Source organism: Bos indicus, chromosome 3, assembly GCF_029378745.1.
Source record: "Bos indicus isolate NIAB-ARS_2022 breed Sahiwal x Tharparkar chromosome 3, NIAB-ARS_B.indTharparkar_mat_pri_1.0, whole genome shotgun sequence".
Lineage (NCBI taxonomy): Eukaryota > Metazoa > Chordata > Mammalia > Artiodactyla > Bovidae > Bos > Bos indicus.
In genome coordinates this window covers 2,568,025-2,593,397 of record NC_091762.1, presented here as the reverse complement: position 1 = coordinate 2,593,397, position 25,373 = coordinate 2,568,025, and the positions used below count along the sequence as shown (strand labels likewise).

Genomic DNA, 25,373 nt, shown 5'->3' with positions numbered 1-25,373 from the left:
GACCCACAAGACCCCTATCCCACTCCTTGTACCCTGGGTATAAAAGTGGACTGAGGACCCCTGTTCAACGTCACTTCTCCCTTGAGCTGGCCAGCTTTTCTAATAGTGTCTCCCACTCTAATAAACTTTATTTCCCTCTCATTTTGTCTCATGTCTGGAAATTCTTTTCCTACCCATGCCAGGACCATGACAATTTTGGTGGCCCATATGGGGACTTGGGGCGTCTTCCCCACCTCCTCATTTCTTTCTCAAAGGAAACTTCTGCAAACAGGCAAGTGCTGTGGGAGAAACTGAGGAACTCTGGCCAGGGTTATCCTTTGGTATCTTCCAAAGGCTTCACTGCTCACTGTGCCCCAGTAGCTGCTGCTCAAACAGGTGAGGGTCTCTCCTTTGTCTTCTTTCCAACTGAGGATTAAGTCAACCAATATTGTGTGGGCATGGGTCAGGCACTTAAAAGCCATTTAACACCTGCCACGTGAAGACTCCCATGTGAGGATAAGGGGGAGATGGAACGAATCAGGCCACAAGGGCATCCACCCCAGCAAGACAATTTCCATGCATCGTGTCAGGCACATAATGGCTGAAGCAAAACAGAGACCATTGTCCCCTGGCCACTGCCTCCCCAGTAGGCTTGTAAGGCAGATTCCTCAGCCTTCTTCCCTGTCGCTTTCCCTTCTTTCCCTTTGAGTCCGGATTGATTTACAGGAGCCTGGGTGTTGCCTCTGAGCCATCTCAAGAGTGCCTTCCATGTTTTAGGGAATCTCCAAACAGTGAGTCACCCTGCTGCTCCCGGGAATCTCTTTCTCTGCCCGGGTCACATGCTGCCTTAGCTGCACAGTTCTCAGGGGTCACCTCTCACTGTTGGACATGACTGTTGGGATGGTCAGCCATTTTTATGCCATTAGTGGCACGGAGAGATCACTGGGACAAAGGGAGCCTTTCTGTCAGCCGGTGACTCTCACTACCCCCATTCTACGGCAGGTAGGCTAAGAGTGGGTTCTAGTATGTCCTGGAAGCCTCTCTCAGACTCACCCCTTGGCTACATTCTCAGAAACAGAAAAGTTTTTACCTTGTAAAAGGCCTGGCCTCGGTACAAACTAGGGGACCCCCCCAAAAATGGCCTCTGAATGGCACACTCAGATCAGATCAGATCAGATCAGATCAGTCACTCAGTCTCGTCTGACTCTTGGTGACCCCATGAATCGCAGCACGCCAGGCCTCCCTGTCCATCACCAACTCCCGGAGTTCACTCAGACTCATGTCCATCGAGTCAGTGATGCCATCCAGCCATCTCATCCTCTGTTGTCCCCTTTTCCTCTTGCCCCCAATCCCTCCCAGCATCAGAGTCTTTTCCAATGAGTCAACTCTTCGCATGAGGTGGCCAAAGTACTGGAGCTTCAGCTTTAGCATCATTCCCTCCAAAGAAATCCCAGGGCTGATCTCCTTCAGAACGGACTGGTTGCATCTCCTGGCAGTCCAAGGGACTCTCAAGAGTTTTCTCCAACACCACAGTTCAAAAGCATCAACTCTTCAGCGCTCAGCCTTCTTCACAGTCCAACACTCCCATCCATACATGACCATTGGAAAAACTGTAGCCTTGACTAGACAGACCTTTGTTGGCAAAGTAATATCTCTGCTTTTTAATATGCTATCTAGGTTGGTCATAACTTTCCTTCCAAAGAGTAAGCGTCTTTTAATTTCATGGCTGCAGTCACCATCTGCAGTGATTTTGGAGCCCCCCAAAATAAAGTCTGACACTGTTTCCACTGTTTCCCCATCTATTTCCCATGAAGTGATGGGACCAGATGCCATGATCTTTGTTTTCTGAATGTTGAGCTTTAAGCCAACTTTTTCACTCTCCACTTTCACTTTCATCAAGAGGCTTTTGAGTTCCTCTTCACTTTCTGCCATAAGGGTGGTGTCATCTGCATATCTGAGGTTATTGATATTTCTCCCAGCAATCTTGATTCCAGCTTGTGCTTCTTCCAGTCCAGCGTTTCTCATGATGTACCCTGCATAGAAGTTAAATAAACAGGGTGACAATATACAGCCTTGACGTACTCCTTTTCCTAGCTTTTGCCAAAAGCAAGGAAAGGACTCAGAGCTTCCTTACATTCAGTCCTTCATGGCCCTCAGTCAGAATCCAGATTTCAGGGACTCATGCCTCATGTGTCTTTCTGTTGCTTCCTTACCTCCTGTCCACCTCTGACTCTCTCCATCAGATTTCCTGCTGCTGCTACTGCTGCTGCTGAGTTGCTTCAGTTGTGTCCGACTCTGTGTGACCCCATAGATGGCAGCCCACCAGGCTCCTCCATCCCTGGGATTCTCCAGGCAAAAATACTGGAGTAGGTTGCCATTTCCTTCTCCAATGAATGAAAGTGAAAGTGCATTGCTCAGTCATGTCCGACTCTTCGAGACCCCATGGACTGCAGCCTACCAGGCTCCTCCGTCCATGGGATTTTCCAGGCAAGAGTACTGGAGTGGGTTACCATTGCCTTCTCCCAATCAGATTTTCTAGATGACCCCTACTTGACCTTTCATATCTGCAAGACCTCTAGGAAAGGATTCTGAGGTTCCCTTTGGTCCAGGTTTTTCTCCTATATTCAAAAGCCTGAAGGATTAAAAACTCTCCTAACATTCTAAAGGATGTTCTAACTGTGCTTATCTCATGGGTGTGGAGAGAACCAAGCTTTCCCCACTCCTGAACATCCTAAAGAATTCCCTTCTAACTATTCCTGTTTTTCAGGGTAGAGAAGGACCAAGCTTCCCCCACTCCTGCAAACTCCCTTAACCCTTCAGATTCTTCTGATGGGACAAAGACCTCACTTCCCAATAGAGGGACAATCCAAGATTTTATCAGCTGATATCACCTGATATCAGAGTCAATTTGAGCACTATTTGGTCTATATTTTAGCTATAAAGCTATGACTGCAGAAAGGAGATATGACTTTTTGACACAGGATGGCCATGATATTCTTTAGACTTTGGAGAAATCTGGTTAAAATTAAAAAATTTTTTTTTCTTGGAAATTGCAAAGCCAATTCTTTTTGCATATGCAATTGAAGAAAACTAGCTTCTTAAAGGCCTTCCTAGAGAAAAGCTTGAAGTTAACCCCTTCAATGCCCTTGAAACACACAACCAACTTTGACTGAGACCTCAACCTTGGCCAAATTAGAACTGCAAGCCAAAAAAAAAAAAAAGTGTGTGTGTGTGTGTGTGAAAGAGCCATTTTAAATCTCAAGTGGAAAACTATGAGATCTCTGTCTGTCTGGATTTATGTATGTCTCAGTGTATGTCTTTTGGTTTTTTTTTTTTTTTTTTTTTTAATAATATTGCTGAAGATGTAAATGAGTTCTAATTTAATTGACCTAAAGAAAAGTAAGCACTTAGAAATCAGACAATTCTAAATACAAGAGAAATTAACTTAAATGAATTTCAGATTCATGTGAACTGGGAAATATTCAGTATTAAGTATCTAGTATTAATGTTTATTTGCTAATCTTATATAGACATGTCTAAGTATCATTAACATTAAGCATAATATTTTCATTGTGCTTTGATTTCTTATAAGTTAAGTATTGTTATATCTGTTACAAGTTTTTTAGCAAGGAAAGTGCCTCTAGAAAAAGAAAAATATTCCTAAAAATATAAATTAGATATGAGCTTTTAGATATACTATTAAGAATAATTATACTTAAGAAATGTCTATCTAAAATTGTCTCTCCAGATTTTGGTAACCTGAATTTCTAGGGTTGTGCTAAACTAAGTGATGGAAGTTATTGAATAATTAGGTCATTTCCAAATAAAATAAGATTCTGAAACATTCATTACTGAACACTAACTTCCTGTTACAGAGAAACTAGAGATTTTGGGCTATTAATGAATGTTTGGTGCTATCCTGAGATGTTTTCTAGAAATTTTTTAAAGAAATTATCACTGGTGTATAGTTACACTTTCACTGTATAGAATGCTAGTGTAAAGGTCAGTTCTTGGTTGTTTAAGGAAAGTAGGATGTGTATTTTCAGTAAAGAGGGTATGAGGAATGAAATTACATTTTGTGAAGGGAAAAGAAGGTCGGTCTGGCTTACAAGTGGCTGTTTCAGGATGGGAGAACAAAGTAATGGGTACAGATAGTGATAAGAAGGTTTTATGGAAAGTGGACCCCAAGGGAAGAGTTTTGTGCCTAAATACACATTTTCTTGAGATGTTGAATTGCCTTTGATAATAGATTTTAAGTTTCTTTACCTCTGAAGTGATATGGTCTATGTTTACCTTTGAAATCTTCTTTAACACTTTGGCTAAGTGAATATATTGTTTCACAGTGATCTATATGATTCTATCTGACTGTTATAAACCCTTTCGATATTTATCGACAAAACTTCCTAAATAACTTAACTTCTAGCTAACTTTGGGATGCTTCAGAGGGCCCCTGAGACACTCAAAAGAGCTATTAACATTGGACATATTATCCCACTGCTGGGCATACACACTGAGGAAACCAGAAGGGAAAGAGACACGTGTACCCCAATGTTCATTGCAGCACTGTTTATAATAGCCAGGACATGGAAGCAACCTAGATGCCCATCAGCAGATGAATGGATAAGAAAGCTATGGTACATATACACAATGGAGTATTACTCAGCCATTAAAAAGAATACATTTGAATCAGTTCTAATGAGATGGATAAAACTGGAACCTATTGTACAGAGTGAAGTAAGCCAGAAAGAAAAACACCAATACAGTATACTAACACATATATATGGAATTTAGAAAGATGGTAACAATAACCCTGTGTACGAGACAGCAAAAGAGACACCGATGTATAGATCAGTCTTATGGACTCTGTGGGAGAGGGAGAGGGTGGGGAGATTTGGGAGAATCGCATTGAAACATGTATAATATCATGTATGAAACGAGTCACCAGTCCAGGTTCGATGCAAGGTACTGGATGCTTGGGGCTGGTGCACTGGGACGACCCAGAGGGAGGGTAGGGGAGGGAGGAGGGAGGAGGGTTCAGGATGGGGAATGCGGGTATACCTGTGGTGGATTCATTTTGATATTTGGCAAAACTAATACAATATTGTAAAGTTTAAAAATAAAATAAAATTTAAAAAAATAAAATAAAATAAAATGCTATTTTGGCCTTGAAAAAAATATTGGACATATTAAAGTACATGGGAAGTACTGTTGAAGGGGTGATAAATCTTAACAGTTTATATTGTATGTATGATGTTACTAATATAGATATCCTAGAAATTATGTGAAATTCATAAAAATCTTATATGTCCTGGTAAAATGTTGTCAGTTATAATTCTAGTTATCATGTTAAAGTGTTACTAGTCACAGCAATGACCAGGTTACTTTGTCAATTACAATTTAATCAAGTTTAAAACATGCCTTCTATGATTTCACTCTGATGACTTTGCAAGAATACTGCTACTTCAAGATTTATGGAAAAGACTTTTCTAAGATTAACCAATAAACAAATTTTCTTTGTTATCTGATAAGCTGGTACCAGACTGGAACTTAGTCTATTCTCTATGTTAAGAGAACAAAGTTTTATTAGAATGCAGCTTTTGATAACAGGTTATGAATTTTTTTGCCTTTAACTGATTTATATTTGTTTTAAAAATCTTTTGTTACTTTGATAAAGTAAATAAGCATCATTTATGATTATGGTACATGTAGACAAAGCTCATTCTGCTTCTACAAAAAATAAGCCCTCACTGCTAGACTTTTGCTATCCTGATGTTCTTAAAACTTGGCAATAGTCTACTTCTAAATCAAGGAATTAAAAATGGCTGAACAGCTGCTATGAATCAAAATGTCAGGGCTATGGGAAATCAAAGATGGCCACTTGGCTTTCCTGGCTCCCTGGCAAACCTCATTTTTACTTAATGGGTTAAAACCTTCCCTGGCTACAGGGTTAATGCCCTCACAATGACAAAAAATTATATTTCACTTAATATTAAGTTTTAGTTTTGTTAATTAAGGTTTGTGTTTACTATGACTTACTTCTGAGATAGTTCTTTGTTGTTATATTACTAAAAGGTTTAATTAAGTTATTAGAAAGGAGAATCTAATTTGTTTCTAAAGCTTATCTCAATAACCAGTCTTTGTATAAAAGTCAGATGCTTCATGATGTACAACCAGGGACCTGGCTATAATCATTTAACTAAGTCAGATGACCTGGGGTATACTGGGCTATACCTAATGAAAGTTCTTGACTTAAATTCTTGCTTATGACCTTACTAATACTTGCTAGCTATATTATTTTCTATGTCACTTGTTTCAGAAGAGTGTTTCTTATGTTACTAAATGTGTGCCTGAGCCTGTGATAAACTGCTGATATGCAGTTCCATATGAAATCAATGATTGTAAGAATGTAACTCTAGATATGGGAAGAAGCAACAAGAGGGAATATTTTCCTGGACCAAGAGGCTAGTAAGACAGGTATGGTCCAGAGACTCTTCTTGCTACTCGCAAGGCCTGGTCCAATAACAGCACACTGAATGGCCTCTCAATGGGATCTTCCCGAGATCTGGGAATGAGCCTTCCCAGCACCGTGGGACACAATAGCCATGAAATGCCCCCCAAACATGGTCAAATATGTGGCTATGAAGGGACCCTGCTGACTGGAAATTGGCACTTGCCAGCTATCTCTACAAAGATTACATCACGACCACTGAAAGCTGTTGACCTTCAACACCCCTTGAAAGAAATTCAGGATGGAGATCAGAAATAAGGCACTCCATGCTCTGGGAAAAGCCCAGAAGAACCAGCCTTCAGAGTGTCAGATGCTTTCAGGTAAAGGTTTTTCTGAGCCCAAATTCTTGCATCTTCTCATACCTGGAGAAGCACTAATGTCACAAACTCATCTGGTCCTGGTTCTCCTGGCTAGCCCCTCAGAAGCTTTTCTACTTCTGTTAGTCTTTGGGCGATGTACCTTTAACTTTCTCGTTAAGTTGGTTTCTTCTAGAATATAACAAATCTCCAAATGGCAGTACGACAAGAATATTCCCTGAACAACACCTAGACAATGCTGAAACAAGTCACTTTATTATTCTATGGACTCTCATCTCCCTCCATAAACACACCCTGACAGAGAGCAGGCAATGAGAACCCAGAGCCCCATGGTGCCCCTACAGCCTGAAGAAACCAGAGTGGTCATCGCCCCTTTTCCTTTGAGACTGGGTTCCGAAACACCTGCAAAGGGAAATAGATAGATAGTTAGACATGAGCAGAGTATCGACAGGGGCCAAAGAATTGGTCCTATAAGTAAAGAGAGGGAGGAACATGGTGACCCAAGGACGAAAGAGCAGATGAAACCAAGGAGGGTCTTGGAATGCAGGAACAGAAAAACCTGACCCTTAATGTCCTTCCCTCCCCTATGTTGTAACTATTAATGGATTTCAGGTCCTCCTGAGCAGCATAAGCTGTCTCCCTCTTAACCCATGGGGAGAAGGTATTTGCTTTACTCTTTACCCGGGTCACTGAGTATATGTGCCTCATCCAATCAGCAAATGACCCACAAGACCCCTAACCCACTCCTTGTACTCTGGGTATAAAAATGAACTGAGGACCCTTGTTCAATGGTGCTTCTCCCTTGAGCTGGCCTGCTGTTCTAACAGCTGCTGCTGCTGCTGCTAAGTTGCTTCAGTCGTGTCTGACTCTGTGCGACCCCATAGACAGCAGCCCACCAGGCCCCGCCGTCCCTGGGATTCTCCAGGCAAGAACACTGGAGTGGGTTGCCATTTCCTCCTCCAATGCATGAAAGTGAAAAGTGAAAGTGAAGTCGCTCAGTCGTGTCCGACTCTTATCGACCCTATTAGGCTCCTCCGTCCATGGGATTTTCCAGGCAAGATTACTGGAGTGGGGTGCCATTGCCTTCTCCCATTCTAACAGCATCTCCCATTCAAATAAATTTTATTTCCCTCTCATTCTGTCTCATGTCTGGAAATTCTTTTCCAACCCAGGCCTGGACCACCACAGGAACCACTTCCAGTTCCTTCCATGGACAGGCCTCCCCCCTGCTTTAGCTCCTCTCTGAAGTACCCAGATAATAGTGTCAACTACAAATTGGCACTTACCAAGAGCATTGCCAAGGACTGAACATCAAGGGCATTTGCCATCTGACCCTATGGAGACTGACCCCCATGTTGCTATAGCTGTTGACCTTCAACACCCACTGAGGGACTTAAGGGTGGAGTGAGGCGTTCTGTGCTCCAGGAAATCTGGTGGGACAAGTCTTTAGATAGTTGGATGTTTTTAGGAACAGATTTTATGATCTCCATGTTTGCATCTCCTCATATCTAGAGAAGCACTAAATCCCTTCAGGGTTACATCAGATACTCATGACTGACAAAAAAACTTTTGTAAAATGAGTACTTCATGATATTGAACTCCTCCTTCACCAAAATTTTATATATTGACCTTCCCCCACTGCTGCTTTGGAGCAGTCTTTCAGAGCTATTTGAGATGCTCCCTCCCAGGCTGCAGTCCTCATTTTGCCCCCAAATAAAACTTAACTCATGACTCTGAAGTTGTACATCTTTTTTAGCTAACAATAGTATTTGATAGAAATTTCCTGAGATGTTCTGTGGTTGTCATCCCCACCACCACCAAATGGAAGATGTTAAGTATTTGATGACCATGAGAGCATATTAGCCCCAGGCCTCCTGGAGCCTAAGGACTGATAAATTAACCTCTGTGACACCACCTTGTTCCCTCATCATGAGTCAATCAGAGAATGGTGCCTAATCTGATTACATATCCTGTGATCCCACTCTCCACCCCACCTGACTTTTAAAATGTTTTACTGAAACCCTTCAGGGAGTTTGAGGATTTTTAGGGCAAGTGCAACCTTGTCTCCTTGAATGGAGACAATAAACCTTTCTCCACTCCAAACTCTGATGTTTCACTGCATTGGGCACCTGAACTTGCATTAACAAAGAAAAGGGATAAGTGTAAACTTGTCATCACAAATGGGAAAACAGTTCAGAACAAGGGCGTTAACATTGAAGCAAACAACACAAAGCAAGAGCACTATTTCATATAGGGCAGAAACTATAGCACTAATGTATGCTGGAAGCATGTCTTCCTTCCTTCTAGAAAGTAGATAGTTTGTTGCAATTGCATTTGCAATTGAGGGATAGCCTGGAGCATACTGACACTGAGATTGTTAGAAAAACAGTTTACCTTCACAACCCAATGGCAGGAGCATCTCGAACGGCAGCCTTCTTACTTTGGACTGGCTGCCTGGGTAAGCGCCCACCTTGTAGGTTTTCTAAATATTTCCAGGCAAGTCCTGGTGATTCTGTCTGACAGGGAAGGGTACCAGCTGTGTTGGTTGTGTTAGCATCTCTGGCCAGAAGAACACAGGTCAGGAGATAGGTTTAGAGTGGAATTCCTGGTGGTGCTATGAAGGTTTTCCATAATTCTTCCAGGTATTTGTGGAGTCCCCTCCAGATTGGCTGAGAGGGACACTTCTACACACACTTTGGGATTACAGGGAAGCAGAAAAACAGAGGAAACTACAAACATTATGTAGAAGTTTGAAAGTGAGAGAACAAAATCGCCACTTGACAATTCAATTTGGAAACCCAAATTGTAGCAGTTAATATTCATGAAATTCCAGTTTTAGACACACAAATGCAAATAATCAGAAAAACATTTGCTCCTGAAAATGATCATCTTGGTGCTTTTTGTAATCAGCCTGAAGGTAAAATGAGCAAATTCTGAAGACCTAGAGACTTTAACCTCTAAGAAAGTGAGACTGCTTTTGAGGACCTTATAGAATTTGGCTAGCTCATTTGCTGCTTTCTCTAACTCATCGCTGTTTGATTCTCAGTGATGTTTTTTTTTTTTTTTTTTTTGAATTTCCAATTCTTTCCTCCCTGCTGTTGCTTTTAAAAGTTCTAACCCCATTTGAGCCAAATTATCTAGTAAGCACAATGGGCACAGTGCAAGGCCCCCCAAAACTGTGTTCATCTCTCTGAAAATCAGGGAGGAAAAAAAAAACTTTTTTAGGTCAGAGGAAATGTTTTAATATATTCATCTTTATTCTAATTCATAAATATAATTAAAAAATTTTTATGGAGAATGGGGCCTACAGAATACAGCCCCAAGCAGTTGGATTTGCTCATAATTTATAAGTACTCTTAAGCCCATAGGGACACAGATACTTGCTTTTTCCAACAGTAAAGCCAGGATGGACCAAGACTGCCACAAGCCGTGGGTTGGGGACAATTGCCATTTGCAAGCAGCATCTTGCAGCTTACGGTTTCAGAAGTTTACCTCCTGGGTCCAGGCAGACATGGGCTCTTGTGTCAATAACCACATTCTAAGGTCTTTGGAAACTGGTGACTTTCTGGTGTCAGTGACCATTAGGGACCCTGATTTGTGTTTTGTCAACTGAAAATAAAATGAATATAAAAGTTAAGTTTTTTGGGGGGGGCAAAATGAGACAGCATTTTATATAGCTCTGAGGTACCAGCTCTGAAGAGGTAGGGGGAGAGATCAGCATGTACATGATTTTAGTGAAGCAGAGTACGTGCACGTATTCTGGCACTTGCTGCTAGTCATGAGAAGCAGATGTCATCATTAGTGACTTTAGAGCTTTTCTAGATAGGAGAAGATGCAAGAATTTGGGCTCATAAAATCTGAAAATTTCTATCTGAAGGTCTGTTCTGCCAGATTTTCCCAGAGTACAGAGTACCTAATTCCTGATCTCCACCCTGAACTCCTTCCATGGTGTGTTGAAGGTCAGTGGCTGCAGTGCCTTGTGACTTAATCCTTGTAGAAGCAGATAGTTGGCAGGTGACAATTTTTAGTTGGCAGTATGACTCAGTGGTAAAGAATCCAATTGCAATGCAGGAGATGCAGGTTAGATCCCTGGGTCAGGAAGATCCCCTGGAGAAGGAAATGACAACCCACTCCAGTAGTTTTGCCAGGGAAATCCTATGAACAGAGGAACTTGGTGGGTTACAGTTCATGGGGTCACAAAAGAGTTGGACATGACTTAGTGACTTAACAGCCTTATAGAGAAACCAGAGTTATGATTAAATTTACTATTGTTCAAAGCAAAAATCAAGGCACATTGTCTGATATGGAATTCCCTACTCCATTTTCATGAAATTAAATTTTAAAATTTATGTAATAGAAACTCTAAAAAACAGTCACATAATTCACAAATGACTTTTATGACAATAATAAAATGATGTGAAAATAAATAACAAAACTGGCAAGTAGAGCCTATTTACCAATCCAATGTTTGAATATTTATTGCCCATGCGGCCTAGAAGACCCAGGACACAGGGGCACGGTCCCCTTCCTTCATGAGAACAGGGCCAGAGGTCATGTGGAGAGCCTGGTTTCTCAGCCCCATCTTTTTTTTTCCCCTGAATTTTAAAATTGGAATTTAACAGCTTTACAATGTTGTGTTTGTTTCTGCTATACAATATAATGAATCAGCCATATGTGTTGCAGGAAGAGGGACCCCTTCCAGAGCCCAAAGGTGGGCTCTTGTCTAACACTCAGAAGTAAATTATCTGAGGAGACACATGTGCTGACAAAGCAAGAGACTTTATTAGGAAGGGGGACCCAGGTGGAGAGCAGTAGGGTAAGGGAACCCAGCAGAACTGCTCTGCCACATGGCTCATAGCCTTGGGTTTTTATGGTGATGGGATTAGTTTGGGGGTTGTCTTTGGCCAGTCATTCTGACTTAGACTCCTTGCTGGTGGTGCACGCATTGCTCAGCCAAGATGAATGCTGGTAAAAAGGATTCTGGAAGGTGGTTGGACATATGGTGTCTCCTTTTGACCTTTCTTGAACTCTTCCCTTTAGTGGTGGCTTATTTGTTTGGTGTTCCTTACCAGGGCATCCTACTGTAAAATAACTCATGCACATGGTTACTGTGGTGCCTGGCCAGGGGGGTGGGTGGGTGGTTTGTCATTGTGCTTCCTCTAACATGTACATACCCATGTCCCCTCCCTCTTGACCCTCCCCCCCACCCCCATCACTCCATTTCATCCCTGTAGGTTATTGAAGACCAAACTGAGCTTCCTGCTAGTTGAGGACCACAGTAACCTGGCCCGAGGGTAACATCAACTACCATTTGGGAGCACCTACTATGTGTCATAGCCTTTTCATAAATTATATCTGAACAATATAAATGCAAACTAGATATTAAAGTTTTCATTTTATAAACCAGAAAAAAAAATGGATAACTGGTCAGTGACATAGAGGGTGCAACAGGAAATTCTGATTCCAGCTCATCCTGACTAGAAAGGCTTGGGGGTCTCAGATGTTTACTAGGAGTTGTAAATCACTGGGACACTCAGACTCAGAATGAAAATGAGTGTTCCAGGTAGAGGAGGCATAGAGGTCTTGACAGGTGAGCCCCATGTAGGCCCCTGAGAGACTCTCTCAAAGGTTTCTCCTTTACAGATGGTCCCATCAGGCCAGTCCATCCCAGACTCTGAAGGCTGGTTCACACAGCTCACTTGCCTCAACTGCCCTTCCTTGGCTTCTCTCTTTAGCTTGTGAGTTCAGCTCAAATCCCCACCCTTTCCCAATCTTCCACAAGGACCCAACCAGCCTGGCCTTTCCCTCTCCAAATCCCTGCTATACTTCTGCAAGTGGAGTGCCTTGTGATTTGTGTTACACGGAAAGAAAGATCAAATTCACAGGCTCATGGGTTTCCCTTCTGAGATTCAAAGGAACAGTAGGAAGGCATAAACTCTTCCTGACCATTACTCCCCCCATTGTTGATATCCTCACTTGCAGTCAACTTTTCACCCCTGAGGTGGCCTCTGGACACCACTGACCAACTGAACCCCCCAGCACACTGAGAGACAATGCAACTCCTCTCAGAGGGCTTAAGTCTCCTCTTTTCTCTCTGAGTTTCAAGAGAACACAGAGCTCTGTTTGAAAACCGTTTTGCAGCCTATGGAAGGTTATTTAATACAGGCTCATTGGTGCCAAACTCCTTGACATTCTTCCAGCAGAGACTGAATGTTTGGAAATCCATTGAATATGGACATGTGAAGTCAATTAATAATCAAGTGTAGATGTATGTCTTCTCTGGTTCTTTTCCTGTGTGTGCTTTTGGTCTTACCAACTAGATTTGTAAGCTCCTGGTGGGCAGAAATGAGCCTTACATTTGTTTTGTGTCATGGTCCTCCTCTCTTTTACCTGCCAGTGTTCAACATGTGCTTAGTAAGGATTTTATGCAGTGGATGAAAGGATGAACTTATTTTTACAGCTTCTGCAATACCATTTAAGAGTATAACTTCTCTTGATTGGAGATACAAACAAAAAATTTATCTAGGAGAACCTATTCCTAGTGGATTTAGTTGCTCTAATCCAGAGATTAGAAGCCGGTGGAGGCTAAGGGAGTGTGGCCTCATGGCATCCTCTAGAGCACTTTCTCTGTGCCTGCAAGTCTTTGTATATTCTCTTCATTGGAGCTGCTAGCAGTTCTGAAGGAACAACAACAACAAAAAGGTTAGGAGTACTGAAGATTACATTCGATCACAATTGAAAAAATGCATTGGGTGCTAATAACATGAGAATAAAAGCAGAGGCTATTTTAAGAAATTTTCCCACCCATTCTAACCAGATTCTTATCCAATCTCCTTCTGATCATTAATGAGGTTATTAAGATTGGCTGATCTGTCAGGGCCTGCATGAAGTCTCTGGTACCTTGCACTAGATTCTGTTTCATCAAGCCCCATATAAGCTTAGGGCAAAATGGCAAATTAAATTTCAGGAGACAATGGATTTTGAAACCAAGAAAATCCAATGTAATCATGTTTACTGCCCCAGAAAAAGGACATTGCTTTAGTCTTCATGTGTGGACTTGTTTCCTTTAATCCCTTTAAGGATGGTTTAGATCAGCAAGAGGGGTAAAAAATGGGGTGGCAGACTCTTCCCCTGTTAGGGTGAGGCAGTCTGTTGATCATTCTCACAAGAAAGCTTCTGAGTTGGTAGTTGGTCTGCAATAGGTCCTTGAACCTCCTGTTTTTTTGCATTCCCTCCTAAACTCTTGAGTTAGGTCTCATTTCCATAGATCCTTGGTACCAACAGAGTCAGTGATCCTCAGACAGCCTCAGACAGCCTCAGAACTCATGGGGCTTGAGTTAAAGACCCACGAAACTGACCAAGTGGCATGTCCCAAAGCTATACAGGACTGATTTTTAAATCCTCAAGAATCAGAGAAATGGATCTTGTACCATAGTTGGGAGAGAGCTATAGTAAGTTATTCTAAGTCATTTTGTTTATAACTCAAATCCCCTAGTGAGCTTTTATATCATTTTCTCTCTAACATTTAGTCATTTATTTTTAAATAAATGATATGAGTATGGTACAAAAGCAAAAATACAAAAAAGGTTGATAGTAAAAGGCAGGATTGTCTTCCATTCTTGTACCTCCTACCTAGTTTTCTTCTCAAAAGGCAACTGCTATTATCAATTTCTTTTGTATTCTGCCAGTTGAATTCCATGCATAAGCAAAAGTGTGTGTAAATATTTTCTATTATTTAAAAAAGCAGATTTTGGCATTCTGAACTGACTTCTCTACACTGATCTTTTTTATTTAACATGAATACCAGACCACCTGTGACGTGCCGTTGGTCCTCCCAGCCACGGCCCCTGGCCTCGGGTGTGGGGGCGTGGGGTAGCTCCTCTCGGCCTCCACCCCGACCTCGGACGCAGGGTAGCTCCTATCGGCCGCCTCCCCTGACCTCGGACTTGGGTAGGTCTTCTCGGCCGTTCCTGTGCCGTCGCGGCCTGGCACTCCCGGCCACTGCCCCTGACCTCGGACGTGGGGTAACGCCTCTTGGCTGCCGCCCTTCAGGCATGGGGTCCTCCCAGCTTCTGCCCCTGACCTCAGACGTGAGGTAGCTCCTCTCAGCCACGCTTAGTGCACCGGTCGCAGCCGCCCGTGCTTAGTGCCCACGTCCAAGGAGCTGTGGCTGCATGGGCACAGGAGGGCCTAGAGGAGCTATCCCATGTTGAAGGTCAGGAAGGGTGGCAGTGAGGAGATACCCCTCGTCCAAGGTAAGGAGCAGCGGCTGCGCTTTGCTGGAGCAGCCGTGAAGAAATATCCCACTGCCAGGGTAAGAAAACCCAAGTAAGATGGTAGGTGTTGTAAGAGGGCATCAGAGGGCAGACACACTGAAACCATACTCACAGAAAACTAGTCAATCTAATCACACTAGGACCACAGCCTTGTCTAACTCAATGAAACTAAGCCATGCCCGTGGGGCAACCCAAGATGGGTGGGTCATGATGGAGAGATCTGACAGAATGTGGTCCACTGGAGAAGGGAATGGCAAACCACTTCAGTATTCTTGCCTTGAGAACCCCATGAACAGTATGAAAAGGCAAAATGATAGGATACTGAAAGAGGAACTCCCCAGGTCAGTAGGTGCCCAATATGCTACTGGAGATCAGTGGAGAAATAACACCAGAAAGAATGAAGGGATGGAGGCAAAGCAAAAACAATACCCAGCTGTGGATGTGACTGGTGATAGAAGCAAGGTCTGATGCTGTAAAAAGCAATATTGCATAGGAACCTGGAATGTCAGGTCCATGAATCAAGGCAAATTGGAAGTGATCAAACAAGAGATGGCAAGAGTGAATGTCGACATTCTAGGAATCAGCGAACTAAAATGGACTGGAATGGGTGAATTTAACTCAGACGACCATTATATCTACTACTATGGGCAGGAATCCCTCAGAAGAAATGGAGTAACCATCGTGGTCAACAATAGAGTCCGAAATGCAGTACTTGGATGCAATCTCAAAAATGACAGAATGATTTCTGTTCGTTTCCAAGGCAAACCATTCAATATTGCAGTAAAGCAAGTCTATGCCCCAACCAGTAACGCTGAAGAAGCTGAAGTTGAATGGTTCTATGAAGACCTACAAGACCTTTTAGAACTAACACCCAAAAAAGATGTCCTTTTCATTATAGGGGACTGGAATGCAAAAGTAGGAAGTAAAGAAACACCTGGAGTAACAGGCAAATTTGGCCTTGGAATACGGAATGAAGCAGGGCAAAGACTATAGAGTTTTGCCAAGAAAATGCACTGGTCATAGCAAACAGCCTCTTCCAACAACAAAAGAGAAGACTCTACACATGGACATCACCAGATGGTCAACACCAAAATCAGATTGATTATATTCTTTGCAGCTAAAGATGGAGAAGCTCTATACAGTCAACAAAAACAAGACCAGGAGCTGACTGTGGCTCAGATCATGAACTCCTTATTACCAAATTCAGACTTAAATTGAAGAAAGTAGGGAAAACCACTAGACCATTCAGATCAGATCAGTCGCTCAACGTGTCCAACTCTTTGCGACCCCATGAATTGCAGCATGCCAGGCCTCCCTGTCCATCAGCAACTCCTAGAGTTCACTGACTCATGTCCATCGAGTCAGTGATGCCATCCAGCCATCTCATCCTCTGTCATCCCCTTCTCCTCCTGCCCCCAATCCCTCCCAGCATCAGAGTCTTTTCCAATGAGTCAACTCTTTCCATGAGGTGGCCAAAGTACTGGAGTTTCAGCTTCAGCATCATTCCCTCCAAAGAAATCCCAGGACTGATCTCCTTTAGAATGGGCTGGTTGAATCTCCTTGCAGTCCAAAGGACTCTCAAGAGTCTTCTCCAGCACCACAGTTCAAAAGCATCAATTCTTCGGTGCTCAGCTTTCTTCACAGTCCAACTCTCACATCCATACATGACCACAGGAAAAACCATAGCCTTGACTAGATGGACCTTTGTTGGCAAAGTAATGTCTCTGCTTTTCAATATGCTATCTAGGTTGGTCATAACTTTCCTTCCAAGGAGCAAGCGTCTTTTAATTTCATGGCTGCAGTCACCATCTGCAGTGATTTTGGAGCCCAAAAAGATATAGTCTGACACTGTTTCCACTGTTTCCCCATCTATTTTCCATGAAGTGATGGGACCAGATGCCATGATCTTCGTTTTCTGAATGTTGAGCTTTAAGCCAACTGTTTCACTCTCCACTTTCACCTTCATCAAGAGGCTTTTTAGTTCCTCTTCACTTTCTGCCATAAGGGTGGGGTCATCTGCATATCTGAGGTTACTGATATTTCTCCTGGCAATCTTGATTCCAGCTTGTGTTTCTTCCAGTCCAGCGTTTCTCATGATGTACTCTGCATAGAAGTTAAATAAACAGGGTGACAATATACAGCCTTGACGTACTCCTTTTCCTATTTGGAACCAGTCTGTTGTTCCATGTCCAGTTCTAACTGTTGCTTCCTGACCCGCATACAGATTTCTCAGGAGGCAGATCAGGTGGACTGGTACTCCCATCTCTTTCAGAATTTTCCACAGTTTATTGTGATCCACACAGTCAAAGGCTTTGGCATAGTCAATAAAGCAGAAATAGATGTTTTTCTGGAACTCTCTTGCTTTTTCGATGATCCAGTGGATGTTGGCAATTTGATCTCTGGTTCCTCTGCCTTTTCTAAAACCAGCTTGAACATCAGGAAGTTCACTGTTCACATATTGCTGAAGCCTGGCTTGGACCTAGACCATTCAGATATGACCTAAATCAAATCCCTTATGATTATACAGTGGAAGTGAGAAATAGATTTAAGGGACTAGATCTGATAGATAGAGTGCCTGATGAACTATGGAAGGAGGTTCCTGACATTCTACAGGAGACAGGGATCAAGACCATCCCCATGGGGTGATGTCAAAGGACGTCCGGTCCGGCTCCCAGTATCTAAAGAAGGGAAAATGCCTAAAAAAAAGACTGGTGCAAGGAAGAAGGCAGAGAACCACCAGGAACGGGAAAAACAACTAAGAGCATCAAGAAGCACCATAGATTTAGCTAAACATCCATGCAATGCGTCAATGGGTCATTTCTAGAGAAGAGAAGGAAGACAAAGGAAGACATGACTCATCCATAAATATATGCAGTGAGGGCTAGACTTTGGAATGTGACAAGTGTCAGAGGCGGCAGAAGAATAAAGCATTTTGCTACTTTTGTAATTCTGTACAGAAGTTACCAATTTGTGCACAGTGTGGGAAAACAAAGTGCATGATGAAGTCTTTAGACTGTGTCATAAAGCATGCTGGTGTCTACAGTACTGGCCTTGCCATGGTGGGTGCAATATGTGACTTTTGCGAAGCTTGGGTCTGTCATGGTAGGAAGTGTCTCAGCACACACGCCTGTGCCTGCCCGCTTACCAATGCTGAGTGTGTGGAATGTGAACGGGGTGTGTGGGACCACGGAGGCAGAATTTTCAGTTGTTCTTTTTGCCATAACTTTCTCTGTGAAGATGATCAGTTTGAACATCAAGCCAGCTGCCAGGTTTTAGAAGCAGAAACATTTAAATGTGTTTCATGTAATAGGCTTGGTCAGCATTCCTGTCTCTGTTGTAAGGCTTGTTTCTGTGATGATCATACAAGGAGCAAGGTGTTTAAGCAAGAAAAAGGAAAACAGCCTCCCTGCCCTAAATGTGGACATGAAACTCAGGAAACTAAGGATCTTAGCATGTCAACACGTTCCCTGAAATTTGGCATGCAAACTGGAGGTGAAGAGGGAGATGGAGCTTCTGGGTATGATGCCTATTGGAAGAACCTTGCATCTGATAAACATGCTGGTGCTACCTACCATGATGAGGAAGAAGATGAGTACGAAACAGAGGATGACGAAGAGGAAGAAGATGAAGGTGGAAAAGATTCAGATGCTGACTCATCAGATTTGTTTACTAATTTGAATTTAGGAAAGACCTATGCCAGTGGCTGTGCTCACTATGAGGAACAAGAGAACTAGGACAGCTGCTTGCCCTTTGATGACCTTGTCTTAGGAGCTGGGATCTGTGTGCTTGATGAATCATGTGTGAACGTTCAAGAGTATTATACACATTGTTACTTAGCCTTGTGCAGAGACTAGTCACATTTACTGGGACAAGGAGTAGGGCATAGCATTTTAATGGGAACTGATAATCAGGCTTCTAACATAAGAACAATGAATTGCAAATGTAATATGATTGATCTAAGCAACTGAAGCATCATGGATTGGATTTTTACTGATTTCTGTAATCTAGTAGGTTTGCCAATTAAATACATATATAGAATAAAGGAATAGGATGATAATATATTGGTTTGAAATAAAATTGCTGTTTTTATTTAAAAACTGCTTATAAAATCATTTTGTCTGATTTTGTAGAATGTAATGGGTAAAAGAATTATTGTATTTTTTTCTGATTTGTCCATAGGATAAAAGTCAGATGTTATATGCTAAATTTTCATTAAATAGTCATGTTATCTTAAGTCATTAAAAAAAAACAACAAAACATCCCCATGGAAAAGAAATGCAAAAAAGCAAAATGGCTGTCTGGGGAGGCCTTACAAATAGCTGTGAAAAAAAGAGAAGCGAAAAGCAAAGGAGAAAAGGAAAGATATAAACATCTGAATGCAGAGTTCCAAAGAATAGCAAGAAGAGATAAGAAAGCCTTCCTCAGCGATCAATGAAAGAAACAGAAGAAAACAACAGAATGGGAAAGTCTAAAGATCTCTTCAAGAAAATTAGAGATACCAAGGGAACATTTCATGCAAAGATGGGCTCGATAAAGGACAGAAATGGTATGGACCTAACAGAAGCAGAAGATATTAAGAAGAGATGGCAAGAATACACAGAAGAACTGTACAAAAAGATCTTCATGACCCAGATAATCACGGTGGTGTGATCATTGACCTAGAGCCAGACATCCTGGAATGTGAAGTCAAGTGAGCCTTAGAAAGCATCACTACGAACAAAACTAGTGGAGGTGATGGAATTCCAGTTGAGCTCTTTCAAATCCTGAAAGATGATGCAGTGAAAGTGCTGCATTCAATATGCCAGCAAATTTGGAAAACTCAGCAGTGGCCACAGGACTGGAAAAGGTCAGTTTTCATTCCAATCCCAAAGAAAAGCAATGCCAAAGAATGCTCAAACTACCACACAATTGCACTCATCTCACACACTAGTAAAGTAATGCTCAAAGTTCTCCAAGTCAGGCTTCAGCAATATGTGAACAGTGAACTTCCTGATGTTCAAGCTGGTTTTAGAAAAGGCAGAGGAACCAGAGATCAAATTGCCAACATCCGCCGGATCATGGAAAAAGCAAGAGTTTCAGAAAAACATCTATTTCTGCTTTATTGACTATGCCAAAGCCTTTGACTGTGTGGATCACAATAAACTGTGGAAAATTCTGAAAGAGATGGGAGTACCAGTCCACCTGACCTGCCTCTTGAGACATCTGTATGCGGGTCAGGAAGCAACAGTTAGAACTGGACATGGAACAACAGACTGGTTCCAAATAGGAAAAGGAGTACGTCAAGGCTGTATATTGTCACCCTGCTTATTTAACTTACAGGCAGAGTACATCATGAGAAATGCTGGACTGGAAGAAACACTAGCTGGAATCAAGATTGCCAGGAGAAACATCAGTAACCTCAGATATGCAGATGACCCCACCCTTATGGCAGAAAGTGAAGAGGAACTAAAAAGCTTCTTGATGAAAGTGAAAGTGGAGAGTGAAAAAGTTGGCTTAAAGCTCGACATTCAGAAAACGAAGATCATGGCATCCGGTCCCACCACTTCATGGGAAATAGATGGGGAAACAGTGGAAACAGTGTCAGACTTTATTTTTCTGGCCTCCAAAATCACTGCAGATGGTGAGTGCAGCCATGAAATTAAAAGACGCTTACTCCTTGGAAGGAAAGTTATGACCAACCTAGATAGCATATTCAAAAGCAGAGACATTACTTTGCCAACAAAGGTCCATCTAGTCAAGGCTATGGTTTTTCCTGTGGTCATGTATAGATGCGAGAAGGCAATGGCACCCCACTCCAGTACTCTTGCCTGGGGAGTCCCATGGAGGGAGGAGCTTGGTGGGCTGCAGTCCATGGGGTCGCTAAGAGTCGGACACGACTGAGCGACTTCACTTTCACTTTTTCACTTTCATGCATTGGAGAAGGAAATGGCAACCCACTCCAGTGTTCTTGCCTGGTGAATCCCAGGGACGGGGGAGCCTGGTGGGCTGACGTCTATGGAGTCACACATAGTCGGACACGACTGAAGTGACTTAGCAGCAGCAGCAGCAGCATGTATGGATGTGAGAGTTGGATTGTGAAGAAGGCTGAGCGCCGAAGAATTGATGCTTTTGAACTGTGGTGTTGGAGAAGACTCTTGAGAGTCCCTTGGACTGCAAGGAGATCCAACCAGTCCATTCTGAAGGAGATCAGCCCTGGGATTTCTTTGGAAGGAATGATGCTAAAGCTGAAACTCCAGTACTTTGCCCACCTCATGTGAAGAGTTGACTCATTGGAAAAGACTCTGATGTTGGTAGGGATTGGGGGCAGGAGGAGAAGGGGACGACAGAGGATGAGATGGCTGGATGGCATCACTGACTCGATCGACGTGAGTCTGAGTGATCTCTGGGAGTTGGTGATGGACAGTGAGGCCTGGCGTGCTGGGATTCATGGGTTCGCAAAGAGTCGGACACGACTGAGTGACTGTACTGAACTGAGCTGAACTGAATATCTTCTTTGGTGGCTCAGTGATAAAGAATCTGCATGTAGTGCATGAGACACAAGTTGACCCCTGATCTGGGAAGAGCTCCTGGAGAAGGAAATGGCAACCTACTCCAGTACTCTTACCTTTCTGGGAAAGCTCATGGACAGAGGATCCTGGCAGGTTACAGTTCATGGCTCACAAAGAGTTGGAGACAATTTTGTGACTGAACAACAATATAATATCTTGGAGGTTAGACCATTTTAATTTGTACTGAATAGTCTTATCCTTTTTAAAATAGCTGTATACTATTGAATTATAAGAATGTATCATATTTTTTAAAGTTCCCTATTGTTAAATAATTTTCAACAGATTGCTTTTATAAACAATGCTGTAGTGAATAATTGTATACATAACATTAATATGTATGCTGATATATATGTGAGCTGAAGACCTAAGAGCAGAATCACTGGGTAAAAGAATAGATGTTTTAGAATTTCATGGATGTTGCCAAATTACTTTCAACAGACTATCAATTTGTCTCACTACTTACTATGTGAGGAGAGTGACTGGTACCCTACATTATTGCTGACATAATGTTTCCAAACATTTGATTTTATATTATCTGGCTGGTAAAAAGAAGATAACATTATCATTTTACTTTTCAATTCTCATATAAATGAGATCAAACATCTCTTTACTTTTGAGCCCTTCATAATTCATTTTCCTCCTCATATTCTTCAATTTTTAAAAAATTGGGTTGTTGACCTCCTATTGATTAATAGGTATTCTTTAGATTTTAGTTAACTTCTGTGATTTGAGTTGGACTTTATATTTTTTTTTACTAGTTTGTCAATTGCCTTTGACCTTTTATGGTATGGGGAGGGAGGTGGGTAGGGGGTTCAGGATTGGGAACATGTGTACACCCGTGGCAGATGCATTTGATGTATGGCAAAACCAATACAATATTCTAAAGTAAAAAATAAATAAATAAATAACAATAAAAATTTAATTTATTTTTAAACTGAAGGATAACTGCTTTACAGAAATTTCTTATTTTATGCCAAATATCAACATGAATCAGCCACATGTATGCCTTTGACTTTTAAAGTAGTATCTTTTTTTTCTGACACAGTTTTATGTAGAATTTATCAGTCTTTTAAAAAAAAACTTATAGGTTTTCTTTTTACTTAGGAATGTCTTTTCTACATCTTTCTACTTTTTCAATGTTAGCTGATGTGTTGGATTTTATTTTAGTTTTATCATTATTCTGTTTTCCAAATTATGAATTTTTATTTTCATTTATAATATTTTGTTTCTTTGCTTTATAGACATTTTATTGATTATTTTTATTCGTGCATATTTATTAATGTTAATATTGTTCAACCATTAAGTCATGTCCAACTCTTTGCAACTCCATGGACTGCAGCATGCCAGTCTGTCCTGTCCTTAACTATCTCCTGGTTTGCTCAAACTCATGTCTATCAAGTTGGTGATGCCACCCAATCATCTCATCCTCTTTTTCCCTCTTCTCCTACTACCCTCAACTTATAATCATTAATGTAAGTTTATTTAAAGTATATTTTCTTATTTATTTAAAATATATGGAAACATAAGCTTTTCCTTGTTCATTAATGTAAATGTACATTTTTGAGCACTGCTCATAGATTATGACATTGTTTTAATTACTGTTATTTTGTTGATGAAATGCAACTCCACTTTTCTTATTCAAACTAATTGTTGTATAAAGAGAGGTTTTCTTAGTTTTTCTAGCTTTATCTCTTTCTACATTTTGGAATGCATTGACTTTCTTTGGGCTTAATTGCAAAGGATTTTTGAGATCTTGTAAAAAATTATGATCAATTTTACCACAGGGTAGAGTTGTGCATATTTTAGAACTACATATTATATATAATTCATATGACCCTAAAATTTTACACACACACATCTTACTGTTGAGTTAGTCAGAGTTCTCAGGGGAAATAAGGAAGATATTTATTTTAAGAAGATATTAGGAAATTTACAGTGTAAATATGAAATTACTAACAAAGTTTACAAGGGTAAGTGATGACAAATGGTGAAGATAAGGCATTATGATTTTATCTTTTATGGCTAGGCAAAAATATACTATTTAAAGCTGCTAAACAAAACCATAAGTGCCGGGGTCCAGCCCCAGCTGATCCAGGGTATTCGAAGGAGAGACGGCATTGGCAACCTATTTATTTAAATATTCATCAAAGATATAAAGAGTAATAGAATGAGGATAGCTCAGTGAAGAAATTCAGTGGAGAAAAGTGGCTGAAATAAGGATAGCTCAGTGAGGAAATTCAGTGGAGAAAAGAGGCTGAATAATTCAGCCAGAAGGTGAGAGAAAGAATGACATGGGGAGACCAAGTTTCGGTGAACAAGGCCCGCACTTTATTTTCCAAAGTAGTTTTTAATACCTTAAGTTATGCATAGAGGATAATGGGAGAAGGGGTAGAGTCATGCAGTAAGCCAGGCTTTCTTCCTGCAAACTTATCATATGCAAAAGTTTAGGTGATTTACATCATCTTCTGGCCCAGAGGCCTGTTAACATTTTAAGACACTTTCTACAGAAAACTTATTTTTCTCTAAAGGTGACTAGTCAGGCGCCACCCTCCAAAAGCATTAAAGTTGCGTTCCTAAAGGGCAAAGGTGTGGTGGGCTACAACAAGAAAAATAATTAACTCAAGGGTCCAAGGTTACAAACATTAAAACTACTACTTACACCAATCATATTAATCAATACACTGCCAGGGACACAGCAGGTAAGGGATATGGAAACTTAGCAGCAAACATTGGCCCAACAAGTGAAAAACCCTTCACCAATACAATTTCTAATCAATCTTTTAACTGCTCAAAGGAATCTGTATTTAGACAGTTTAGAACATCTCCTGCCTCTCACAGTTGGGAGGCTCTGAACAATCACATGTGGCCGGAAAAACCTATTCAGGCAGGCTAGAGGACTTCCAAAGGAGTTTGTAGGTTGACACACTGTCACATCAAGGAATTATTAACTGGAGCTGTAAGCTAACTCTTTTTTCAGAGAGAGATAGTGGGGGACAGCCCCCCATAAAGTCAGAGGTGTAGGTGAAAGCACAAAGCAGAAAGTAGGCAGACTCTGGTTTGGGGGGTAGATGCTCGAGAATTTCCAGGGGAACTCCTGAGGCTCGATCCTGCCTTTGCATATGCCAAGCCTCCTTCCTCATGACCTTTGCCATGGGCGGAGCTCACTCCCAGCACATAAGTATATAAATGCATAGGAAAAACAGGACATTTAACTTAAAAAATTATATATGAAGTAGAAATTGAATGGTTTAGAAAAGAGAGGATAAGAGGAAAAAGAAGAAATACACTAAAGTTATTTCCTCATTGAAGATAATCAAGATGCTACCTGCAGAATTAGAAGATTGGGGTAGTCTGTCCACATCTAGTTGAGACAGTGACTTAACTTTAAGGATTCAGTGCTCATTGCTGTCTTTTGCTTCAGTTTCTCCATTTATTACTTCTCCAGGCCAGAACACTGGAGTAGATAGCCATTTCTTCTCCAAGGGATCTTCCCAACCCAGGAATTGAAGCCAGGTCTTCCACATTGCAGGTGGATTCTTTACCAGCTGAGCTACCAGTGAAGACATTATTTTTTAGTTGACTAAACTGTGTCCTCATACTTTCTCCAAGAATAATTTATGTACGTATTCTCTGAGTTCTATTAATAGCATGTTCAGTAGAGATTTTCATGCAGTCTTTATATTTGAACTAATTTTTTCAGGGTATACAATTTTTGGGTCATATCTTTCCTCAAGGACTTTGGAAG

The 25,373-nt window shown here is 41.4% G+C and overlaps 1 protein-coding gene across 1 annotated transcript; it reads left to right on the top strand.

The window, feature by feature from the left end:
• Window positions 1-17,733: 17,733 nt before the first annotated feature.
• On the top strand, window positions 17,734-19,100 carry LOC109556955 (zinc finger protein 330-like). Its single transcript, XM_019958318.2, is given in 2 exon segments — window positions 17,734-17,885; window positions 17,956-19,100. Coding segments are annotated over 2 exon segments (972 nt in total). The 5' UTR covers window positions 17,734-17,772; the 3' UTR covers window positions 18,815-19,100.
• The last annotated feature ends 6,273 nt before the right edge of the window (window positions 19,101-25,373 follow it).